At 41.4% G+C, this 24,912-nt stretch overlaps 1 protein-coding gene across 1 annotated transcript in view; it reads left to right on the top strand.

Moving 5' to 3' along the window:
- Positions 1-5,494: 5,494 nt before the first annotated feature.
- Positions 5,495-24,912, top strand: part of LOC113406483 (protein dopey-2-like) — an 86,247-nt gene continuing 66,829 nt past the window's right edge. Inside the window, exon 1 of the mRNA XM_026651683.1 lies at positions 5,495-5,632. Within this exon, the coding sequence (XP_026507468.1) occupies positions 5,495-5,632 (138 nt within the window). The remainder of the gene's footprint in view (positions 5,633-24,912) is intronic.

Genomic DNA, 24,912 nt, shown 5'->3' with positions numbered 1-24,912 from the left:
CGTGAGGGGGGAGGTGTCCGTGTGTATAGATGTGTGTGTGCAGCCCCATGCTCTGGGTCTCCGGATGCCACCAGCCGCCAGAACGGGCTGGATCCTTCAGTAGTTGCCCTGCTCTGTTCATTCCCTCTGAAGCACCTGGCACTGGGCACTGCCGGAAGACAGGATATTGGGCTAGATGGACCATTGGTTTGACCCAGTATGGCCAGTCTTGTGTGTGTAAACCTGTGTATGAGAGGCAGGGGATCTGTGTGTGTGTCTGGGAGGAAGGATGTATGGATGTGGGTGCGTCTTCTAGTGCAGAAGTGCAGACTGTTGAGATGCGGCAGCTCACACCCTTCCCTCCCTGCAGCATTAGCAGGCTGTTGTAACAGCTGTGATCTTTGCCATAGTGCTTGGCTGTCAATTGCTGTGGGGGAGGGCTGTGGGGGCCCTGTTTGCTGCATTGATGCTGCAGGGTCTCCTCCTCCCATGGTACCCACTGGATCTGGGTGAACTTCTGCCCAAACCACGGTGTCCAGTCTGGCACCGGGGAAAATGGAGCCCCTGACTCCTGGTGAGCAAAACTGCCCTGTAGTCTGCACAGTGATGCGTGGTTGGAACTTTACACATACACTGTGTTGTCATTATTAATAGGGGAAATGGAAAGAGAACAGAGAAACTTAAACCAAGTTGTGATGTGTTTGGGCAAAAACCTTCTTGTTTATCAATCAAACTTCTATCTATAGGCATCAGCCACAAATATTAAAGGTACACCTTAGGTTAAAAGTAATATTTTAAAACCAAACATTTTCTTGTCTCTCATTCATCTGAGATAGATAAAAATGGGAGGAAATGTCTAAATTACTTTACATAATTTATTCAGTCTATGTACTTTTTAATTTATCTTATATTTAACAATGAAAACAGCCTGGTCAATTTCACTTCTATTCATCAGTGCTGGGATGTTTTAAAAGCAAGCCTTTGTCATTTAAAGAAATCATAGAGAATTCCATTCATAATATGATTTTTAAAACTTTTTTTAGTGTAATCTACTGTGTTGACACAGTAGATTAAAGTAAAGAGCAATACAGTGAGGTGGCAAGAGATTAAAGCAAAAGAATAGAGAATTCATAAGAAATTAAAGCCTTTACTCCAGTTTATTGGGTTTTAAGGTAAGCTAATTCTGGAAGTAGTAAATGATTCAAAACCTGGATTGTTTAATATTTTTTCAACAATAGTCTTATAATGAAACAGTTGGATGGATATGTCTGGTACGAAAAAGCACAAAAAATGTCAGTTAAGGTGTTACTCCAATAGTGAGCACATCAATATAGTAATAAACACCACATCCTATTGTGCCTACAGATTGAAGTATAATCCTAAACTTTGTCACATTAATCTTTAATGTTTTAAATTAGGATTTATAGAGTAAATTTTAATGTATTAGTTTACAAATTAAAATGGGGCTTTCTAGCAATGGAACATGGGCTTCAGGGTCACCGATAAAAAGTGTTATTTAATTACTTGTTGCTTTCTGTATTTATACAAGAAAATATTCTATCTTACCTTCATTAAAATATTATTTTGCAGTTATTAAAATTGAATGTAAATTTGTTGACATCTAGCTACACAACTCCAATTGACTTCAGAAATACCTAGATGACTAAGAACATAAAAACGGCTATGCTGGGTCAGACCAAAGGTCCATCTAGCCCAGTATCCTGTCTTATGACAGTGGCCAATGCCAGGTGTCCCAGAAGGAATGAACAGAGCAGGTAATCATCAAGTGATCCATCGTCTGTTGCTGATTCCCAGTTTCTGACAAACAGAGGCTAGGGACATCATCCCTGCCCATCCTGGCTAATAGCCATGGACCTATACTCCATGAGTTTATCCAGTTATAATAGGGTTCAAAAAAGAGCCTTGGCCTTCACAACATCCTCTGGCAAAGAGTTCCACAGGTTGACTGTGTGTTGTGTGAAGAAATACTTCCTTTTGTTTTTGTTTTAAACCTGCTGCCCATTAATTTCATTTGGTGACCCCTAGTTCTTGTGTAATGAGGAGTAAATAACATTTCCCTATTTACTTTCTCCACAAGACACATTAATGTGCTTTTGGATAAATACCCTTATTATTTCTGAAATTGGCATGCATTGTGGAGGTACTTGATATAGGATGAGAGTGTTACTACTAAACATCTAAGGACAAAAATGGATTATTGATGGCAAATGGTCCATTGAGAGAAATAGGTACATCTTTGTACACCTCTACCGCTATATAACGCGACCCAATATAACACCAATTCAGATATAATGCGGTAAAGCAGTGCTCTGGGGGGGCGGGGCTGCGCACTCCGGTAGATCAAGGCAAGTTCGATATAACGCGGTTTCACCTATAACGCGGTAAGATTTTTTGGCTCCTGAGGACAGCGTTATATCGAGGTAGAGGTGTAATTAGAAAATGATTTGTGATTCCATGAAAATCAGTCACTGTTAAATGTGTTTATAATTTGATCATAAAGTGCCCGTCTGGATGAATTCCAATCCAAATATACTCAGACGCAGTTTTATACCAGGAAAATTGTGCAGTTCTGCTGGTATAGCTGTGTCCACGTTAGGTGTGTTTTGCTGGTATAGCTATTATTTGTAGTTTGTATTTTCTATATTACCTCAGAGGATAGTGACACTAGGATGCAGGACTAGAGTCACAATTAGTATAGCAGTGCAAGCACCCTGATTCTAGTAGTTAAAGCTGGCATTGCTATGTTTAGCATCACTCTAGACAATTCTAACTTATAAAACGTAATACAATGAGAGAGAGAATTGGGCCTGAAAAACGTAAACTCTTTTAAAAAAAAAAATAAATAAATTTTGTTTGGCATTCTTTATTTTAAATAATAATAAATAAAGTTGCTTGCATACTATAAATCTGTGGGGTTATTTACACTTAAAACGTTACAGCTGCATCACTGTAGCATTTCAGTGTAAACACTTATGGGAGGAATTCTCCTGTCAGTGTAGGTAATCCACCTCCCTGCTGTATACATGGGGACTTAGATTGGTTTAAATATGCTGTTCAGTGGTTTGGATTTTTCACACTCCTGAGCGACAATTTGCTGACCTAATTTTCTAGTATAGACCAGGCCCAAGTGTCATAGTCATAGAATTTAAGGCCAGACGGGACTACCAGATCATCTAGTCGGACCTCTTGTATATCACAGGCTACAAATACAACCCAGCAACTGAAATTAGACCAAGGTATTACAACTCTCAGACTAAACTGTTATGTGCCATAGGCAAAGGATAGGAGGGACCAAGTTGCACCAATGCCCATGGCCCCTGCAGTGGCAGGGACTTGATTAAGTGAGATATACCCAGATGAATCTAGCAAGCAACCCACACACCTTATGCTCTAGAGGAAGGTGGAAAAACCCTTAAGGCACTACCAATCTGACCTGGGGAGAATTCCTTCCTGACCCCCACATATGGTGGGTGATCAGTTGGACTCTGAGCATGTGAGCAAGAACCAGCCAACCAAGGACCTGAGAGAACGAATACTCAGTACCTCCTCAGAGTACCAACTTCCCGCATCCAGTGTCCTGTCTCCAGCAGGCCATCTCTGATGCTTTGGAGGAAGGAGACCAAAAAACAGAATGTGTTGAGGTGGAGTAGAGGGAACTTCCTTCCTGACCTCTGCAGGTGACTGGTTGAAGCCCTGAAGCATGAGATTTTTAGGAACATCTGACTTGATTCAGAAGAGACACTCAGGACTGCTGATACCTGTCATCCCCCCCCCCCCCCCCCCCCCCGCTATTATCACAAGCAATCCTATCATACAAGCCCACTCACAAATTTCTCCAGTCATAAAGTACCACTCCTGAATAGATAGATTTGAAACAGTGTATGTCAGAGATCACTAGGGAACTTTTAAGGTGGAAGAGCAGGGTCCACATGGAGAGCTAGTACACAGCAAGCTGGAATGCTGTAGATTTACATCCCAGCTTGCTGCGCAGTAAGTGTATGTCTAGATATAGCCTGGATGGATGGCAGATAATTTTGCTTTTTAATTTCTTAACCAATAGTGAGGTAGTAACCACATCTTTATTCCTGTTTTCATGCATTGCTATTTGAGGATTAAAAAATGGGTTTGAAAGATGAAATATAAGTTAGTTACGTGTTATAGTTTTAAGTGTTTTTGTTCATAATTTGTCACTTTCTAAGGCCATATATTCGCTGGAGGGGGAGAGGGGAAGAAAGGGTGTATTAATTCAAGCTAGTTAATTCAACATAAAATCCTAGAGAAAACCAGGTAGTTTGTAGTTTTCATGTGTGTTAACAGGTTGGGTTAAAGCTCAACCAGCTAACCTGTGAAAATTACAGATTGCCTTGTCTTCTCTATCACCAGTTCAGGACAGACCTTTTTTGTAGTGAAAACGAGGCCTAATCTATTCACTGCCGAGAAACTTCATTAACTCAGAGCTAATATTGGCTGGTGGTGCCATATACCTTTCCAGAATGTTGAATGCACTTGTACTTAAAGCTCTGAAAACCAGGAAACACTGTTTCACGCTGGTGGAGGGGAAAGGCTTTATCTTTGATGGAGGGAAGAATAGAACTTGTCCCTTAACTACCAACATTTTAAAGAATAAGTTGATTAGAATTGTTTTCAGATACAGACTTATTTTAATGACTAAAATAGGAGCCTGTCACTGAACATTTTTTAGTGAGTTTGTCAGTATTGCCAATCCCAGCTGTTTGAAATGTGAGTCAGGAGCCCCAGAACTATGAGATGGGTCTAAAAATCATGAGATTCTAAAAAAATACCTTTTACATTCTTTCAACTTACTTCTGGTTTTTGAGCCTTTGGTATGCACTCAGGTAGTGTTTTAAGGCTTTGTTTTACAACCATGAAGACTCAACTTTTTTTAAAAAAAGTGAGAACTGATATTCTCACATTTGCACAACTCCAGGAGCTGGATTTTAAGAGAAACACAAAATATTGTGAGACTTGAAATAAAATCATGAGAATTGGCACATAGTTAAAAATTCACACTAAAGCATGATTTTCTACTTTCTATTGCTGCAGGTAATGCCATCGATAACTATAGCTAAAAAAGCAGGAGAAATATCTTCCTCTCCCTCCCTTATTCCTCCCCAGTTTATTTACTTTGTGTATAATGAGTTCTTCTGTGTAGTTACTCTCCCCTACTGTTACTGTATAAAAGATGCACTCAGACATAGGAGAGAGCATTTCTAAAAATAGGAAACTGTGACTGAAAAACCACAAATGCTGGCAATGGGAAATTGGTGTCATGCCTTAAATTACTTTTAACTCAGTTTTTTAAATTAAATAAATTGTTTACAGTTCCCTTTCAAACATGTCTGCATACTTACTACACCCTTGCAATCTTTTCAGGTGTAGGCTTTGTCAATATTTAATTCTTGGTTAATTTTTCATAACTGTGTATATTCATTTTAGTTTGCCAGGCAGTTTTGGCTTGCTATGAGGACCTAAGATGGATCCAGAAGAGCAGGAGCTGTTCAGGGACTACAGATACAGAAATTATTCTTCAGTGATTGAAAAAGCTTTGAGGAACTTTGAATCTTCAAGCGAATGGGCAGATCTCATATCTTCACTTGGCAAACTCAATAAGGTATTATATCTTGGAAGTGGTTTTTTGTTTGGTTTGGTTTGGTTTTCATTTGGGTTACTCTGTGTTGATTGCTTTGAGACTAGGACAGCTAAAGATCTCGTTAATAATGTGTCAAAGCCCAGAAAACAACTTGGGGAGCAATTATAGGTTGACTAAATAGTGGGAAGTTTGTTTTTAAAAAACAAAAATGAAAACCCCAAGGGCTTTTACAGTTAATGCAGCTATTACTCCTGGGGGAATTCTGCGTGCGCAGAATTCATGTCCATTGCAGAAATGACTTTCTGACAGGGAAGCAAAAGGAAGCTGCAAGAGTGGTCGTGTGCCCCTCCCCAACAGCAGGGCGTGTCATTTTGGGCGCCCAGAACAGCCAGCGGAGAGGTAAATTGCATGGTTGGGGAAGCCCTGACTGGGGCCAGTTAGACCCATCCGCCCAACCCCTGTGCATCCAGACACACACACCCCGCCTCACCTGGAGCCCTCCTGCACCCAGAGCCCCAGGCTCCTGGCCCTCCCCAGCCCCATCTGGGGCTCCTGTCCTGCACTGAGCTCAGCTGATAGTTCTGGCTGGGCTGGGGGTGGGTGAGGAATTCCGGTCCTGGCCATTCCATGCAGGGGAAGTGGTCAGACCCACCCCCAGAAACCTCTCCTGGCTCCGCAACTCTCGCCCCTTGCTTCCTGCCCCCATCGCTCCTCGGTCATGGGGGAGGAGAGGTCACTGTATGGGGAGCTGCTCCCTTGTCTGCCCAAGTCCTATGCATCTGAACCCTCCTGCACCCGAACCCCCACCCCACCGAGCCCCACCTTGTCCACACCCGGCCCTCCCTGCCAAGCCCCACTCCCCCTGCACCTAGACCACTCCCTGCACCCGGACCACCCTCTGCTGAGCCCCATCCCCCTGCACCCAGACCACCCCCTGCTGAGTTCCCCACACTCAAACCCCTACAGTGACGAGCTCCAGCCCCAGCTGCTTGGACCCCATCCAGGTGCACTTGGATCCCCACCTCACCAAGCCCCACTCCCTGAGCACCTGGACCCCCCACTGAGCTCCCCACCGAGCCCTATCCCTCCTACACCCAGACTCACCCTGCTGAGCCCTAACCACCTTCACCTGGACCCCCATTCAGAGTCCCATTGCCCCTGCACCCAGAACCTCCCAACGAGCCCTGTGCATCCAGATTGTACCCGGACTCCCGATTGAGCTGCCTGCACCCAGATTGCCCCACACAGAACCCTCTCATCCCACACCAAGCCCCTCAATGCTTGGATCCAGCGAGGCTGAACCTGCCTTCCCACATCTGGTGCCCCTGGTATGGAGGGGCAGGGCCTCGGTGTGTTTCTGGGGCAGGCCTGGCCCTTGCGGTGTGTCAGGGTTGGGTGCAGCCTCACCACCAAGTCAGTGTCCTGGGAGGAGATTGCAGAGTGATCTCCCACCTCCATGCAGCCAGTGGCCTGTGCACCGCATTGCCATGCTGGAGCCTCTGCATTTATTTATTGACAAATAACATTTGCAGACTTTTAAAATATTGTGCTCAGAATTTTTAATTTTTTGGTGCAGAATTCCCTCAGGAGTAAACTATTTTAATAATTTCTATATACACAGGAGGAAGAAGATTATCTGTATATATAGGAGAAGAAAATGAGAAATCTGTTTATATCATTGCAAAGGTTACAGTTAAAGCAGGAGAAGCAGGTGTGGAAACTGCAGATCTCCAAGTTCAGATGTGTCAGCAAAAGCCCCTAATGTTGATGCAGTTATACTAGCAAAACTGCACATTTAGCAGTATAACCTGCTTTGGCTACATTGTTTAAACCTTACTAACAGATTTCCAAAGCTGTGCAAAAAGTGGAGTTAGTAGGTTTACTAACTACCTGCAGTGTGTGCTATCTTCAGAAGAGAGAAGTTGGATGGTGCTACCTGGGCTGCATGAGTTATCAGTTATACCCTCGCAGCCTCGGCAAACCTTCATCATTTTTTGGACTGATAGGCTAGTCCCTGCTGTGAGAGAGAGGTTAAGGGATGTGAGGGGAACTTGGGATCTTCAGACCGTTCCACTGATCATTTCCAGATGTCACTGGGCACTTGCATGTGGAGGGAGATGAGCTCTGATCTTTTACCTTGGTTAGTCTTGCTCACTGGGGCCAGCTGACATCTACTAGCTGAAAACTCTTGCTCAGATTTGTAACTGACAAAACATTCAGCAGTAGAGTGCAAACCAAACCAAAAGCTTTTATCTGTTACATCAGTCCATCTGCCCTGGTATTTTTTAGACTTAATCTTCTTAGGGTTATAAGAATTGCTATACCAGACCAGACCAGTGGTTCCTCTAGTCCTGTATCTTGTCTGAGGTTATAGACTATACCAGATGCTTCAGAGGAAGGTCCAAAACACCTATTGATTGGAAAATTATGGAATAATCTGCTTGTAAGGAAAGTTTCCTCTTGCCTAAGCAGTTACTAGCTCTCTTATGTCTGAAGCATAATTAATTACTGTTTAGTTCCAGGAGTGCCCATGGAGTGTCTGTTTCTCTTCTCCCCCCCCCCCCCAATATTGGCAGTGCAGTCCCCTGGGCAGGGATTTTATAACCTAAAGACACACAGCAGGTACTGCGGAGGGAAGCAACTAATACTGCTATGTTAATAAATGTATTTTTAAAATGGACATGAAAATTTATACTCAGTGAGCATGACAGTGTTGGTTAACAAGTTTCTTATAGGCATCATGACAGGTGGGTCTTCAGAAGGAACTCAAATGTGAAAAGAATGGGGGGCTTTGCGAACGAGCTCAGGGAGATCCTTCCTGCATAACGGATAGCATGAATGATGGCAAGGAGATGTTTGGGAGAAGCATCAGAGTTAATATCCCAACTTTTTAATCTTCTCTTATTTCATGTAGTTATCAGTGTTCTTATATTTTGATTTATAAATTGATTTAGATTCTACTAAGCTCTTGGCTTCACTGAATTTTTGCAGTAGTGAATTCAACAAAATAATTTGGGGGGGGGGGGGCAGGGCGGAGGTTGTATAAACTTTTTGCCGTTCAACTTCATTGGAATCTCCACTTCTTCTTGTATTAAGAAGGTAAGCTGGTTCTTGTAGGGATGAGGGGGGTAAAGGGGAGAAGAAGATGATCTCCAGTACGCCTCCTCCAGCTTCGTGGCTGTGGTGAAGCAAGGGGAGAAAAGAGGTCTATGCAGCTCTATCGCTCTTCTCCACTGCCTGCTGTTTTTTTGTGCTTCTCCTCTGTGAATATCTCCAGTGTCTCGCTTTGCTGCTGCTTACAGTCTTACCAAGTAGTAGCAGCATGAAGCTGATGTGGTTCTTTGCAATTTCATTGTTGTCCCCAGGGTTCTGAATAGCAGCTGTGAAGCCGACTAGACTTCTGTTCATTTTAATCTGTTGCTGCTTGACAAAATTTGAGCAGCAGTGGTACTAGAGTAGTCTGCAGACTGAGAAATACAGCCCTACCACATTTAATGTTCTTAATACACTTGTTGCAACCATAAGGATTAGAGATCAATGTAACAGATACTGCAACCACATGCAGTATTTTTGGGCGCCATGTTGTATTTTATGTTTTAATGCGTGAACATGAAATAACCATTATATTGAGACGGGCTAGACAGTATTAGCTGTAGAATATTCATAGCCCTTGGTGTCAGTGTGAGTGATATGTATTTGTGTGTTTTAAGGGAAAGGAGGTGCTTTGAAGGTTGGCCTTCTGGGGAGTCATGGGAAGGACTGGTTTTACCTGTTATCAGGAGGCTGGGGGACAAAGCAAGATTATTTTTTTTATAAAAAGCCAACTTTAAACAGACGCTTTGATTTTGAGTCAACAAATGGACAAGACTTTGTGTCCAAGAGGTGAGACTTCAACCCTTGGTGAAGGGTTAAAAGTAGGTTGAGCAGATAGAAAGTGTGAAAAATCAGGACGGGGGTAATAGGCGCCTATATAAAAAAAGCTCCAAATATTGGGACTATCCCTATAAAATCGGGACATCTGGTCACCCTAGTTAGAAGGGATGTTGTTCTACCAGATGCCCCAAGTGAAAGATGGGCAAACAATAAAAAGATTTTAATGCTCACTAAACAGGTGTGTTTAGTGAGCATTAAAATCTTTTTACGATTTGTTTTTTCTCTGTGATGCTTTTGCCCTAAGAATAAAAGTGCTTGCTTAGCAAGAGCTGTTCAGATTACTGGTAAATCATACCTTTCATAGCCCTTGGAAAGAAAGCTCAGCCTAGATGCTGGCTTTAAGGCAGACTGGGTTGCTGTGGATATCACAGAGTATGTCAGGCAGCTGTGCAGCCTTAAAATCCCCTGTCAGAAGGGAGTAGGACAGAGACAGGTGACAGCTGGAGGTCTGAGACCTACCTAGGTGCTCCTGGAGTGGACCTGGAGGAGCAGTATAGGTGCAGTTGCCCTGAAACTGTGACAATCCATTTTTTATAATGAAAGCTTAAAGTCTGCAGAAATTGGTGATTTATGACCCCATGATTGCCAGGGAAGACTTTCCATTTGTCACTTACGAGTGGATTTTTTCAAGCACTACTGTAGAAAATAATTTACTATGTTTATAAAAGGTCTATTCCAAATACATGGAAGTGGACTGTGTTAATTACCAAAAATTAAATATTGACACATTCATCAGTGTTTTAAAGACTTGAAATGTTTTTCATAATTTTCCCATGAAACATAAGCAATTATAGATAAGTCTCCATATTTCTCTTTAGCATGAAAATGGGATCTTTGTTGGCTAGAATTTCATGTGTTCTTTCTCCTTATGTATCACTTGAAGACATAATCCTTGATGTAAGTGCATTTCCTGGGATTTAAACAGCTTTACATCTATTTCCTATACTGTGGATGCACAGTACGACCAGACTTAAGAGTCAAATTTAATTTGACTCTTAAAAAAAATAAATCCTGTATCCTTATTTCCTTAATCTATTTTTGTCAGGTTTGTAATTTCTAGTGCTCATGGCCTGTATAATCGAAATATACAAGGTCTTGTGGAAAGAGATTATTTCACAGCAGTGATTTTGACAAACTGTTCATGAGGCTCTCATACCTTTTTAGTCACTGTGTATTTTTAGAAATAAGGTTATTCTTTTCTCATTCCTATTCTTGAGTAGTGCTTTTACCCGCATTTTTATTGTCTATACACACGTGTGTGTTAACTGCTAGGAAAATATTGTTTTGTTGTTAACTAACAAAATGAATGCCAGACTTTAGAATGTTCAGTACAGATTGCAGTGTACAGGATTTGGTAATCCTTTTTTTAAATAGTCCTGGTGCCAAAATGTAATTGCGCTATTGCAGGTTTTGCCTTTGTGTGCTAACAGAATGGGGTGAGGTTCTGTAAAGTTACTGCTGATAGCTTGCCTCTAACAGCAGTTTTTGACTGAAACTGGTGCTGGTTCATTATGTGTAGGCTCATCCGTAATGTTAGTGCTTTTAACATACATGCTTGTAGCCAAAATATCTTTAATTAAATTATCTAAAATTTTATTATGCAGAATTAGGGTTGCCCAGTGCTAGCTTGTGCCCTTCAAAAATGTCAAGTTCAGCAAAATTCAGACATCTGAAAACCAGGAAATACGAGGTATTTTAGAAGGTAAAATATCCATCCAATCTTACCTCTGCCCCCTGGAGCTGGCAAGAGCCACTGGGAACTATCTGTGTGCGTTCCAGCTGCAGTCACCATGTTAAGTGTAGCTGTGCTGGTTGGTAGCGATGTGTTTGTGATATGAGGAGATCTGGGGTCTAGTTTGAGGAGCATCACAGAGCTGTGATTGAGATGATGTGAGGAGATCTGGGTCTGAATCCTCCCTCACATGTGTGATCGAAGGAAAGAGGTGCATATGTACCTTGAGGTTTCAGTCTGGCATCATTTCAATATGGAATTGTGTAGGCTGTGTCAGGAGAAGGGCACTGGGATGATCTTACTATGGGTATTGACAGTATTGATGGGATATGAGAGCAGTCTGTGGATTTAATGATAGGTAGAGAAAAGCATAGGTTTATGTGGTATCCTGTGTGCATGTGTGAAGGGGGTTATAAATTGTTAAATTTAACTAGTGTGGTATTCTGTCAGGGGAGTAGGCACAGTGTTTGCACTTAGGGCAGGTGCAGAAAGCAGCTGTCCATTACAGTAAAAACACAGTGTGTGTGTGTAATGGGTATTTTGGGGCATCTCTCAGAGAGGGCATAGTTAAGGTTACGTGGGTGTTTTCTTTAAGTCTGTATTTCCTGGTTTTCAGAAGTTTGAGTTTTGATTAACTCATTGTTTTAAAAGGCCATGAACTATCAGCAAAGGCAACCTTAACTGTGTGTTAATGAAGCTTTTTGCAATTTAGTTTCCTAGGGTGTTTCTCTTTCGCTTAAAAACAAACAAGCAAGCAAAAACCACATATACACCTCTACCCCGATATAATGCGACCTGATATAACACGAATTCGGATATAACGCGGTAAAGCAGCACTCGGGGGGGCGGGGCTGCGCACTCCGGCAGATCAAAGCAAGTTCGATATAATGCAGTTTCACTTATAATGCGGTAAGATTTTTTTTTGGCTCCCAAGGACAGTGTTATATAGGGGTAGAGGTGTATTCATAGACGTTAGTGGCCATTTAGGCAGTTGTAGTTCTCACCTCGGTATTCAGTTGACATGCTACTCTGGCTAGATAGTATTCAAAAGACATAGCTTTATACAGTGCTTTTCATCAGTAGATCTCAAAGAACTTTATTTCCTTATTCCCAATTTATATATGGGAAACAGGTGAAGTGACTTGACCAAGGTCACTCAGCAGGCCAGTGGCAGAGCCAGCAATAGTCATCTTGATGTGATGGTCTCAGCTAAATGAGAACCCCCTGGGGAGATGAATATAACCTGAAATAACCACTCTGAGATGTGTGAACTGCTCCATTGGAGAGCCTCTGATGTGTCAAGCATGCCCATTCTCAATTTGGGGGAAGGAATAGCTCAGTGGTTTGAGCATTGGCCTGCTAAACCCAGGGTTGTGAGTTCAGTCTTTGAGGGGGCCACTTAGGGATCTGGGGTAAAAATCAGTACTTGGTCCTGCTAGTGAAGGCAGGGGGCTGGATTCAATGACCTTTCAGGGTCCCTTCCAGTTCTATGAGATAGGTATATCTCCATATATATATAATTCCTCACCCCAGTGTTAGCAGTGTGTTCTTGGTGCATGCTCCAAGCAAATCTGTTCCCTCACACACACACACCCCCCCCCCCCCCCCCGAGCATTATTTCCCCAGATCCTGGCTCACATGGGGACAGAGATCCCCAGATCACATAGGTGTGGGGTTCAGACCCCCTCCCAAGAAGGCAAGCCCCCACAGAACCTGGCTCACATGATGGGGCGTCAGACCCCCATAGATGGGCAGGGCCCCTCGGATCCTGGCACACACAAGAGTGCAGGGACTGAGGTTCAAACACTCCCAGAGGGGCAATCCCATGGTAGATATAGGAAGAGGGACTCCCTAGAAAGTTAACACCCACCGAGAACCTGGCTCACATAAGGAGGGGCATAGAAGGGGGTCAAACTGCCATACATGGGTCCCCAGATCCTGGTGTGCACAAAAGAGGAGACTGTAGGGCTGACAGGCACTCCTGCTCCTATTCCCTGCCCCCTTGTCACTCACCTTCATGTCTCCTTCCCAATGTCCCACCCTCTCACCTGAGGCCCCACCCCCTCACCCCACTCCTCCTCCTCCACCCTCTACAATGGCCTTCCCCTGTCAGCAAGCATGTGCATGTCTAATTTTTTTTACAAAAATACTTTGATTATGTTCTCCAAAAAATTAAACAAAAACAAAAACCCCACAACTCTGATGGAGATGGATTTTTAGCAATATGTCTTCTGACCTTTTCCAGATTTCTGCACAAGGTGGGACTCAGGCTCATACTGGCTCATAGGTCAAATTCAAAGGACTACTGGTTATTCTCTTAAGCCATCCAAGCCTCTTAAAACTTCCAAGGCTAAAAATCCTGTTAACTCTTCTGTCCACACATGCTCATTTGTTTGGTGCAACACCAAGAACTTCAGAGGCTGATGATCCAAACTAAAGAGTTAAAGTCTTTGGCAAATAGCATTGTAATCTGATTTTCCCCAAAGGGCTGGTGAGTGGCATGAACCCTGTTGGGGTAACTCTCAGGTGTCTGAGATCCCGGTGTGATGATCTCAGCCCTGGTTTGATCTCTCTCTGGGCACAAAAATTCATTGCCAGAACATGTCAGCTTTAAGAAAAACTATATCTCAGGAACTTTATGCTCAAATGGCCTCCAGTTTGGATCACTGACCAAACCCTGAGGTTCATCTGATAAGCCATACAAGAAACATGAAAGTGTTTTGAGGGTTTTTTTGTCTGTTTTTTGTTTGTTTTTTTAAGAGGCTTTCTGCTTTTGGAGTGTCATCTCAGAATTTGTATCGAGTTGTCCTCAGGGAGAGGCAGGGAGAGGTGCTGGTGGTTTTTAGTAGTAAATACGCTCAAAGGCTCCATTTCAGGTTGCAGCCCATTATGCTGGATTCTGTACAAGCATAAAAAGAGAGAATCCCTGTGCTAAATGGCTTATGGTTGTGGAATTTGCCAAACTGTTCTCGCTGTTTCTTATCCACCCTGCTCTTTGATTCAATAACTTTTGATAGATCCATTGGGAAAACCGATTATGGCTCTGACTGACCAGACAACCAGTGAGTGCAGTTGGTAAGCAGAAGCTTCACAGGGGAGGTAGATGATGGTGATTGTTGTTCATGTGCACATTTCTGCATGTGAGCTGACAGCAGCAGAGAATTTGGCTAGCATTTCCCTCCATCCACCCTATGTCAATGGTGCTTTCTCTGTCCTGATAAAGTATATTGGAACAATAACCGAACCTATAACGTTTGTGAGCTCCATGACTAATACCTCTACCAATTGTGCAATGCTAGGGTGACCTCAGATTTAGAATGTGCTACCATGCATAAAGCTGAATAAGTTTGGAAGGGAGGGGAATTGTTGTGGCCACTGGTGATATTTTTACCTGAGCCGTGGGGGGCAGATAGGCTGGCATAAAATGAGGCAGAACGTCAGAGAGACAGAAGGTGCAAACTTCAAAACAAGATCCTCTTCCGTGGCTTTGCAGGATCCCCTCCCACAAGCCTTTCAGTTACTAATGCCACCGGAAAGGGACAGGAAGTGGCAGAGCTTATACCCCATGCTTCCATGCTGCCCTCCATTTATTTTCTTGCAGGCGTAAACTGACTGCAGGCATAAATCTTCCACCATCCCTGGTTGGACATAATCTTCAATATGGAAGCATAGACAAAGTCATCTTTCTGACTTGCTCCCCAGCAGGTATAAGTTTTTCAGTGCCAGAACAGTGCTTACCTCTTCCTGGTCACAACATACACGTTTAAGTTCTGCCATCAGAACAAGTTAGGTTTGCAGTGTTTGTGAGCTACTCCAACTAAACTGACGAAGGTTAAACCTACAGAAAATCATCTTGCACTGATTGCACTCAGATCACAGTGATGGCTAGACTTTTAAGCATCTAGTTAAAAGATTCCATATTTCACTGTTTTTTAAAATGGTTTCTAAAGAGAAGAAATTCCAAAACACACAATCGTATGTATTTTATAGTTCAAGAAATAATATCAATACTGTAATACAAGAATTTCTAATTTAATGAGTTTTGAAGCAAGTTTAAAAAAAGTTGGAGATGGGAAGAATCAGTTTTCCTGGAAAGAGATTTCTGAAAGCCCCAAATATGAATGTACTGGGACTGGTTGTAAATACGTACTCTGAGAACATTGTAGTAAATAGTGCCATCCTGAACTCTGTAAAAAGGATCTTCTAGAGACAGTTTAGGCTATATACTCCTGGCTCCTATGAGATCCTCATGAGGAGGCTGTGATGAGCAAGCCCACTTTCTTCAAGTTATAGCAATATTATGGCACACTCTGGGAGATGAGGGAATCAAAGACAAAGACATAAATAGCTTGAAGATGAGATTAATTCTATATAGGAAGCATTCCACTGTTGCCTTTGTCACAGCTCAGGGCAGCAGCACCTGTTTTCCCCCTAGTGGTCCAGTAAGGGCACCCACTCTCAGTCCCCTGCATTTGCTGTGTTGTTCTCCGCAAAAGACAGTCTGCCTAAGGAGGTCCCTTCAGAGACTGTTAACTGTGTGATTGCCACAGTTATAAGTTACCACAATATTCTTTCGAAGCAAGCATATTTTATTCTTAAGGTAAATGCAATACACAGAAAACATTTAAAATAATAAAAGAACCTACACGCATGCTAATAAGCTTACTAGTGATCACCCTAACTCTAGCATGGGCTCTGGCAGGAGCAGTCCTTCAGAACCCTACCCAGGGGTTTTCTTGTGGTTTCAGGTTCATCACCGCTTCAGCTCAGAACAAGAATCCAGTCTTATGTGGCCTCGGTAGGACAAAGTCCTTCCAACCCTTCCCTAAGGATTGAGGCCCTCTGGGGACTAGTCTGACCACTTGCTGAATCAGAACAAAAACCCTGAGTCAGTTTAAACTCAGATTATTTATCCCAATTGCCTTCCTTTGTCAGTTAATCTCTGAGACTCCGATTTGACGCTTTGAAAGGTAGTCCAGCCAGACAATGGGTCCCCTCCCCAGGGTGAAGCTTCATAGGGCTGGAACCGGAGGCATTCCATTAGCATACCCCACCTCTCTAAAGAAGTTGCCTACAATCCCACAATAACAGAGACAATTGCATTTTTAATACAATTAAGTTAAATGATACAATGATGTTAAATTTAATTTAGTAAGGTTTGTCCAGGATAATACAGGACCTTGTCATAGCTATCAAACTTTATCGCTGAGGCTCCAGTCCTCTATTGTCTTTAATTCAACCTGCTAACTCCCATGAAAACTACAAACTCTGCCTTATGCTTGCCAGGATTTTAACTCTAGTTAAGAACACATCCCCTCCAGTGAAGAAAAGGCTTAAGAAAACTCTGAACAGTCAGATTTTTCCTTTTAATCAGATCATGAAACATGGTTTATTGAAATAGAACATCAGTACTCCCAGTACATGAATGCAGTGGCCAGGGCTATGTAATGTTAGCTTTAGGTGTTTGTTCTGCATAGCAATAGCAAGTAAACAGCTCAGGGAAGTGTTTTTAAACTCCTGTTTCTTGTTTACTCTTTCCCCACCACTATCTGTGAAAATCATAGAAACTCTTGTCCTCTATTTTTATAGCAAATGTCTTTAGCACTTGTTTTCTCAAACCATGTGTGCACTACAGGTGCTACAGCAGCACAGCTGCAGCGACGCTGTAGTCACTTCCTACATCAACGGAAAGGGGTTTTCTATCTATTGTAGATAATCCACCTCCCCAAGAACTATTCCATCGACTTACCCACGTCAGCACCAGGGGTTAGGTGGCTTAACTGTGGCACTCAGTGTGACTTTTTCACACCCCTGAGCACCATAACTATGTTGATGTAACTTTTTAAGGGTAGACTGGGCCTTAATGACAGTTGATGAATCATAACTTCAAGTTTTTAATTTATTGCCTTTGTCTCAAACAAGTATGTTGTTAATTCTTAATTAGAGCTAATGCTATAAATTAAAAAGTGTGTTCTGTATTATAACCAGGATCCTGGTGATATAAACACATCTCCTACTTGGTTCTTATATTTCAGCAAAAGTTGGTCAGACTGACCTGTGGTGCTATTGTTTAACAATAGCACGCTTTATCTCATTGTTCAGTACTGTACATGACCATTATTTGTCCTTCAGAAAAAACATTCTGTTTTGAAGTCCTAGGGAATAAGAACTTTTTACATAGATGACCTTCACCTATCGGCTACAAAGGGAAGATGTTGATATGGTGGTAATTTGCATTTAAGAAGCCAAACAGTATATTAGCGAAGTAAATTGGTTTTTGGAAGCAAACTGTTGTCCAAATTAAATGTATTAAGCATCTAAATTTATGCGTTACTGAAAACTATTTTATATTTACTTGTTGAAGTAAAGAGAGCCCTGAACACTAATAAAGTATGTATTTTTATCTGGGCTGATTTTGCATTCGTAACACTGATGGGGAAGTACATAGTTGTGTGTGTTGCATTACAGAAAGAATATTGGAGTCTTTTGCATCTCTCCCTGTTCTTCAATTTAAATATTCTCATGGGTTTATAGTGCTGGGCAGGTTAAGAAAACGAGGTTAGATGTGATTAATAGGACCTGATTGAGATGTATAAAATCTGAGGTAGAGAACGAGCTGCTGCTGTGAAATCATTTGAGATCTCATACCATCAGGCTTAAAAACAGGAAAGTTTCAGTCCTTTTCCCTCTGCTTTGTTGGTCATTAAAAAGGGGTTTTGTTCATTGCTGCTGTGTGATGTATAAATATTGGGAATATCATCTTGTCTGGAGATCTTGGAGGACAAAAGGAGTGGGAGTCTTCTAAGCTCTTAATCGAAAGATTGGGATGATGATCCTTTAGCAATGACTTCCCCCTAACTGCATTTCAAGCATTTGCTTTAAATATATGTTTACAAAAACACAAACCAATATTCCCTTTCTACTGTTTGGGTTTCCTTTTCTTGATGCTTCAGTCATAATTGTACTAGTTCTCCAGTTGTCTATAGTCTTCCTAGGGAATCAGTGTAGATAAGACCTGAATGTACATTGATGCGGATTGGACTCTCTTAAATAAATAAAAAAATTAAAAATATTATGTTTATATTCCAGGCCTCCTTTATGTATTGCCAAAAAAGGGCAAATAGTTTTCAGGTCATCATCAAAGAAATCGAGGAAAATTTATTTACACTGAGGGCATTTTAATATGTGGAACACACTGTTACAAGCAGCAGTAATTTTTTTTTTTTTAGCACAGAGGGAGGACTTTTAAGAAAAACACACAACAAAAAAATTTAGCTAAATAAGCAGAGGGGCCCAAAATGTTAAACTTTATTTTTCATGGGTTGGACGTGGGGAAAGAACAAAATTCTTAAGACTATATGACTAGTTCAGATGTTTTATAGATTTGTAGAATCAGTAGTTTCTCAATGAACTGTAAGAACAAAACTCTGTAGAATTATTATGAATGTTAGGAAGCTTGTTGCCAGCAAAATATTTGATTTGAGAAGCTGAACTACAAGGATATGTTTGTGATGTTTAACAACCCCCCCCCCCACCCCACCCCAGTTAAATCACTTACTTGAAAGGAGCTGGGAAAAAATGTATCCTAAGTGAGCATAAGCAACTATGTATCTGAAGAAACTGCAGTCAGATTGCACTGACTCATGAGAATCAGAAAAATACTTGGCAAATTGTATCATAATTCCTAAAGCTGTGGAGAGAGAGGTATTGTCTATTGCAAGTGTTGCACTAGGAACCAGGAGGAAGTTGTTCAGGGCAGTGACTAGTAAAGGTATTTGCTAGGTAAAGTATAAATTAAGGCAGTAATGCAATGAACCTACAAGGCTCAAGGCCTGTAAAACAATATCGTAGCCAAACTAAGGCATAAGGCACCAAAAAACCTTAGCATAAGTAGCTAACCAAGACTAACCCTAGATAAAAGATCTCAAAAGATAGACTGCTATAATGACTAAACTGCTAGTAGGTAATCACTGAGGTGGTAGTTTATAACTGCTTGTGCTATTTTTAGTTAAGGACATCTGACCACAAGAATGCCATGGTAACTAATTGATGTATATGCTAATAAGCTTTAGGTAAAAGGATTAATAACCTATGGGGGAAGGGCACACCAACATTAGTAGGGTGCAAAACTACAAATGAGGAAAAGAGACTGAAACCCTTACTGAATATGCATTGGGCATCGTGGCATCAGTGTAACACATCATAAAAGTTGTATCCCAGTCTGTGAGCTGGGGAAGGGAGAGATGTAGCTCTTGGGAAAGGCCAGGATGACTACCAGTGGTGACGGTGAGGGGGAAGATGAGGAAGATAACTAACATTTCAGGGTTGTTGTTTTTTTGCAAGGGATGGTATAAGGATTGGGATGCTCTGCTCGTTCTGTATTACCTCTACCTGCCTTGCTGGGTTGGTGTGTGTGTGAATTTGCTAAGTGTGTTAATAAGACTATTATAACTATAGTATGATGTGCTAAGTGAGAGAGTGTTGCAACCATGCACATTGGAGATCCCAGCTGAGCAGTAATTCTGATAATGCTGGGCCTGATCTTGGGACAAGAACCTACCAAATTTCAGAGTGCTAAATGGGGAAACTAAATCAGTAATTTAATCAATATACAATCAATAGATCAGGAAACACTCATTTTACAGCATGTAGGGTGGTGTGGGTGCTTTCGCATTTTAGTTAATCGTTAATTCAGTTTTAATCCCGGATCTATGGCTTTTGGATTCAACAGTGCTGAGCACCAAGAGCTTTTATTGAATTCACAGGGAACTGAGTGCTCAGTACCTCTGAAAATCAGGCCTTTAACCTCTCTGCTTACCTTCTCCATCTGCCTCATGAAGTTAATTTACATACCTCATTTGACTGTTGTAAGGATGTAGTAGGTAATGTTTGTAAAGCACTTTTCATGTTCAGAGTCCCAAGTAGTATTAGATAGTCAGGGATGCATACTGTGAGCCATGTTTTGCTACATTAAAATTCCCAAACGTCACAATTAAGTTTACTAAAATAAGTTAACTGAGTACTTAACTGTGGTGCAGCATATTTGTTCCAGTTATACACTTTCCTCCTTTTCATGCCTGCCCCCAAAATTGAGTATTATAATGAAGATGATTATGCTTTGAGCCTGGGACCCCACTGTGCTGGCCACTGTAGAAACATAACAGAAGCATACCTCTGCCCCAAAGAGATTATGATCTAAGTGTAATGCTGTAAGTAATGGGTAGATAAAAACAACCAGATGGGGGATCACAGGGAAACCATTTAAATGACCGTGTTCAGCGTGAAGAACAGTGGCCACGTAACTTGACAATGTTTAGGCAGAGGGTTTGCTTTTTGTAGGCATCATGGCAGAAAAGAGGTTTAAGGTCTGATAAGAACAATTATATTTATTTTGAAATAGTAACCTTTTTCTAAAAATGTCCCTTGGATCTTGTTCAAGACTGCACTTCCTAATGACATACATAATCTGACCAACTTTTACTGGCCATACTGTTGGACCCCACATACTGCAACGAATTTAAATCTACTCAAACACATAATCTATTGTTAAGCAAAGTAAAATATAGGCTACAACAAAAATGTAGACTTGGATCTTTGCTGTAATGTTTTCTGTTTTGTTGAATTTATAAAGTTACTGGATTAGAACAAGTTAATGTATACGTTTAAGACAGTTGTGTGGGGCAACTGGAAAATGACTAGGAATTTTCTATTGTACTCTTAACAAGGCTTTTGTTACTTAATTGTTAATTTGCAGAATATAAACATATCTGTATGCAATACAAATTAGGAATAATGATGTCAAATTTGGTGAATATTGGCTAAATACTTGTTGGGAAATGTTCACTCATAGCTTCTGGTTCTCTCTCACTTCTGACATGTCAGCTGATCTCCAGTATAGTTGGACACGTTTTAGAGTCCAATTAATAACATTGGCTTCCTCTTGGCATCCTATCTTAAAGTGAAGTTTATAATTCTATAAAACAATAAGCCAACATTATTTGAATTAGTTGTTTTCTTTTGCCATGGCTACAGTAGCTATACATATAATAAGTAAAGCATAAATGATTCATGCTCAACCTACTCTTTCCATTTTCCTGGCTAATTCTGCCTCTTCCTCATACGTTTACCCTCTACAAAACAACCGTCCATCATTTCTAGCTCAGTAAGACTCCGAAAACAACTGAAAAGAAGTAAAAGGACAGATTTTTATTCAAATCTTTCAGATATGCCTATTATTTCTCCTAACTCAGTCAGCTACTCCATATTGAAGGATAAACTTTCAGTTAAGAAAAATAACAAAACAAACAAAAGACCATTGATCCTATCTTTCAAATAAAACCTACCTGTTCTATCAAATCTACTTAAGATTCACCTCTGCCAATTTTTGTGTAAATAAATCCTGAGCTGTTGACCTGACCTTGTCTATAACCTCTAATTGTAGCAGATAAAATAGGTAGTAGTTTTGCTTAATTACAACATAATTCCTTCAAATGTTGCTTATGCATGAGATTTCAAGGAGCTTTAATAATATGGAAAATGTGAAGAGCCTGCCATATTCCACTTGTTCAGGACAAAAAAGCCCTGACAAAGGCTGCTAAATTTCTTGTCTGTAATCAAAGAATAATTCCTGCAACGTTTGGGGAAAGTACACAGTGGTTGAATCCAAGATTTAAGTTTTTAAGACAATTCAGCCTTTTTTAATGGAACTGTGACTGGTGCTTCCATAATATTCTAATCATTCTGCAGTCTGATATAAAGGCATTTTGTATCTGCTGGAAAACCAGTGGTAGTCTTAACCTGTAATACATGTATTTTCGTCTAATGTTGCTTACTAATGTCCATCTTGAGTAGAGTATTAGGATGCAACTTGCTAATGAGGAAAAGATTTTAAAAAACAATCTTTCCCCAGCACCCGAAAAAAAACCCTGAAGGCATGAATTCATTTTCAAAAAAATAATTTAATCTCAGAATTCTTCCAGTTTGGTGAAAGGAAGTCTGGATGGAGTAAGCCTTGATGATTGCACATAATTTTATGCATGCAAAATTTTTTGGAAAGGCTAAGAAAATGCTAGGGAAATGTGATCTAGATGAAATTACCATAAGGTAGATGTACGACTAGTTGAAAGACCATACTCAAAGTAGTTATCCATGGCTGTCTGTCCAACTGGGAGGATGTATTTAGTGGAGTCCCACAGGGGTTAGTCCTGGGTCTGGTACTATACAGTATTTTCGTTTAATGACATGCATAATAGAGTGGAGAATAGACTTCTAAAATTTACAGATGACACCAAGCTGATAAGAGGTTGCAAGCTCTTTGGAGGACAAGATTAGAACTTAAAACAACTTTAGCAAATTGGAGAATTGGTCTGAAATCGCCAAGATGAAATTCAGTAAAGAAAAGTGTAAAGTACTACACTTGGAAGGAAAAAGTCAAATGCACAATTATAAAATAGAGAATAACTGGCTTGGCTATAGTACTGCTGAAAAGGATCTGGAAATTATAGTGAATCACAAATTGAATGAATCAACAATGTGACACAATTGTAAAAAATGTCTGTTATCATTCTGGGGTGTATTAACAGGTATCGTATATAAAACACTGGGGACAGGGAGGTAACTGTCCTGTTGTACTCAGCACTGGGGAGGCCTCAGCTGGAGTACTGTGTCCACTTCTGGATGCCACACTTTAGAAAGGATGTGGACAAATTGGAGAATTCGGAGAAGAGCAACAAAAATTATAAAAGGTTTAGAAAACCTGGCCTGTGAGGAAAAGTTTTAAAATAAACTGGGCATATTTAGTCTTGAGGGGAAAAAAAGACAAAGTGGGGACCTGGTAAGTCTTCAGATATGTTAAGGACTGTTGTGATCCGGACTGGTCAATTGTTCTCCATGTCCACAGAAGGCAGGACAAGAAGTAATGGGCTTAATGTGCATCAGGGGAGTTTTAGATTAGATATTGGAAAAACTTTCTAACTATAAAGATAGTTTAAACTCTGGAATAGGCTTCCAAGGGAGGTTGAGGAATCCCCATCGTTGGAGGTTTTTAAGAACAGGTTAGACAGCCGCCTGTCAGGGATGGTCTAGGTTTACTTGCTCCTTCTCCGCACAGAAGTCTGGACTTGATGACCTCTTGTGTTCCCTTCCAGCCGTACATTTCTATGATTCTATGCTTGGTGTAGAATTACTCATTAAGAAGCTGTGAATTAAGCGGCCTGCATGTGAAGCTATGATTCAAATGGAAAAGCCCTTCTTATGAGAGCTCAATCACTGAGCAAAACTCTCACACTGGTGCTCTGTGATTGAGGAATGGCAGCATAGCTCGTGGATTTAGGAGAGTGCAGACTAGTTGTTCATTTTTGTCCAAATTTCAAAAGAGACAAAACGATGCCAAGAGTATTTTTCCTTTTGTTATTCCCAGGGCTTTTTAAGTGTCCTATTCTGCTAGGGGAGATTACTTGCAGTCATTAGAAAGAAAATTTGTGCAAGGGATACGTACTATGTAATATGATGTTATTTTTGCAATACCTCAAGTTGTTCCAGGATTTTACTAAAAAGTGAATAGTGTCATTCATGACTAGTCAATAAATAACTTAATTGTTAATTAACTGATAGAATATTATGGTATTTGTCTTGATTTGAATAAGCCAGAGCAAGAGAAAAAAAGTATTTACAGCCTAGATATTTTCTTTCTCCTGATGAGTTAGAACTTTTAGAGTAAACAATTTAAGTATATATTTAGGGGGTGTGAGCCATGTAGTTAAGATTGTGAAAGTGTACCAACCAAAGTCCAGCATTCAGGCAGTCCTCGTACCTTCCTGCTGTAGGCATTACTAACGTTATGTAGAGGAATCCTTCATGAACATTCTAAAATTTGAAAGGGAGCTCCATAAATGTGTTCTACCTTAATTTTATATGCAAAGTTTTATTATGTCATGAATAGAAGAGCTAATACTTGGATTTAGATTTGTAATGAGTCCTCTACATAGCAGATGTCACATTTGTGTGTATTTTTCCCAGCTAAATTGTTTTTTAAATGATAATCAGTTTTTCAGTATGTTTACATGGAGCTGCTCTGAGAATCTTCACTTTTACTGTAGTTTCAGTCATAGGCCTAGAGATAGTAATGTAGGGTTACCATTCGTCCAGATTTACCCGGACATGTCCTGCTTTTTGTGTTAAAAATAGCGTCCGGGGGGGAATTTGCAAATCACTAAAGATGTCCGGGATTTCCCCCCCAGGCAGAGCGAGGCGCAGCTGGGAGGGCTGCAGGAAATTCAGCCGCTCGCATGGGGCTCTGGCAGCCAGAGCCCTTCCCCCGCAGCTTGCCGGGCTGGACTCCGGAGCAGCTGTAGAGCTTCTCCTCCCCCGCATTCTGAGCCGGCCGGCCTGCCGGGCCGTTCGCATCGGGCCTTGGCAGCTCCTCCTCCCCTGCTGCCCAGCGCCCCGCTCCGGCAGCACTGAGTGGGGTGGGACCAAGTTGTGTGTTGCGCTGGGGAGCGCAGCCACGTGTCCGGCTCCGCACAGAGCCCAACACCATGTTCTGAGCGGCAGGGTAAGGGGGCCAGGGGGCAGGAGAAGGGGCAGGGAGATTTTGGAGGGGGCAGTCAAGAGACGGGGGCGGGGGTCGGGAGTTCGG

This window comes from Terrapene carolina, unplaced genomic scaffold (assembly GCF_002925995.2).
Source record: "Terrapene carolina triunguis isolate 2854851 unplaced genomic scaffold, T_m_triunguis-2.0 Scaffold31, whole genome shotgun sequence".
NCBI lineage: Eukaryota > Metazoa > Chordata > Testudines > Emydidae > Terrapene > Terrapene triunguis.
The sequence above is the reverse complement of the archived record's forward strand: the minus strand, read 5'-3'. Positions and strand labels throughout refer to the sequence as shown.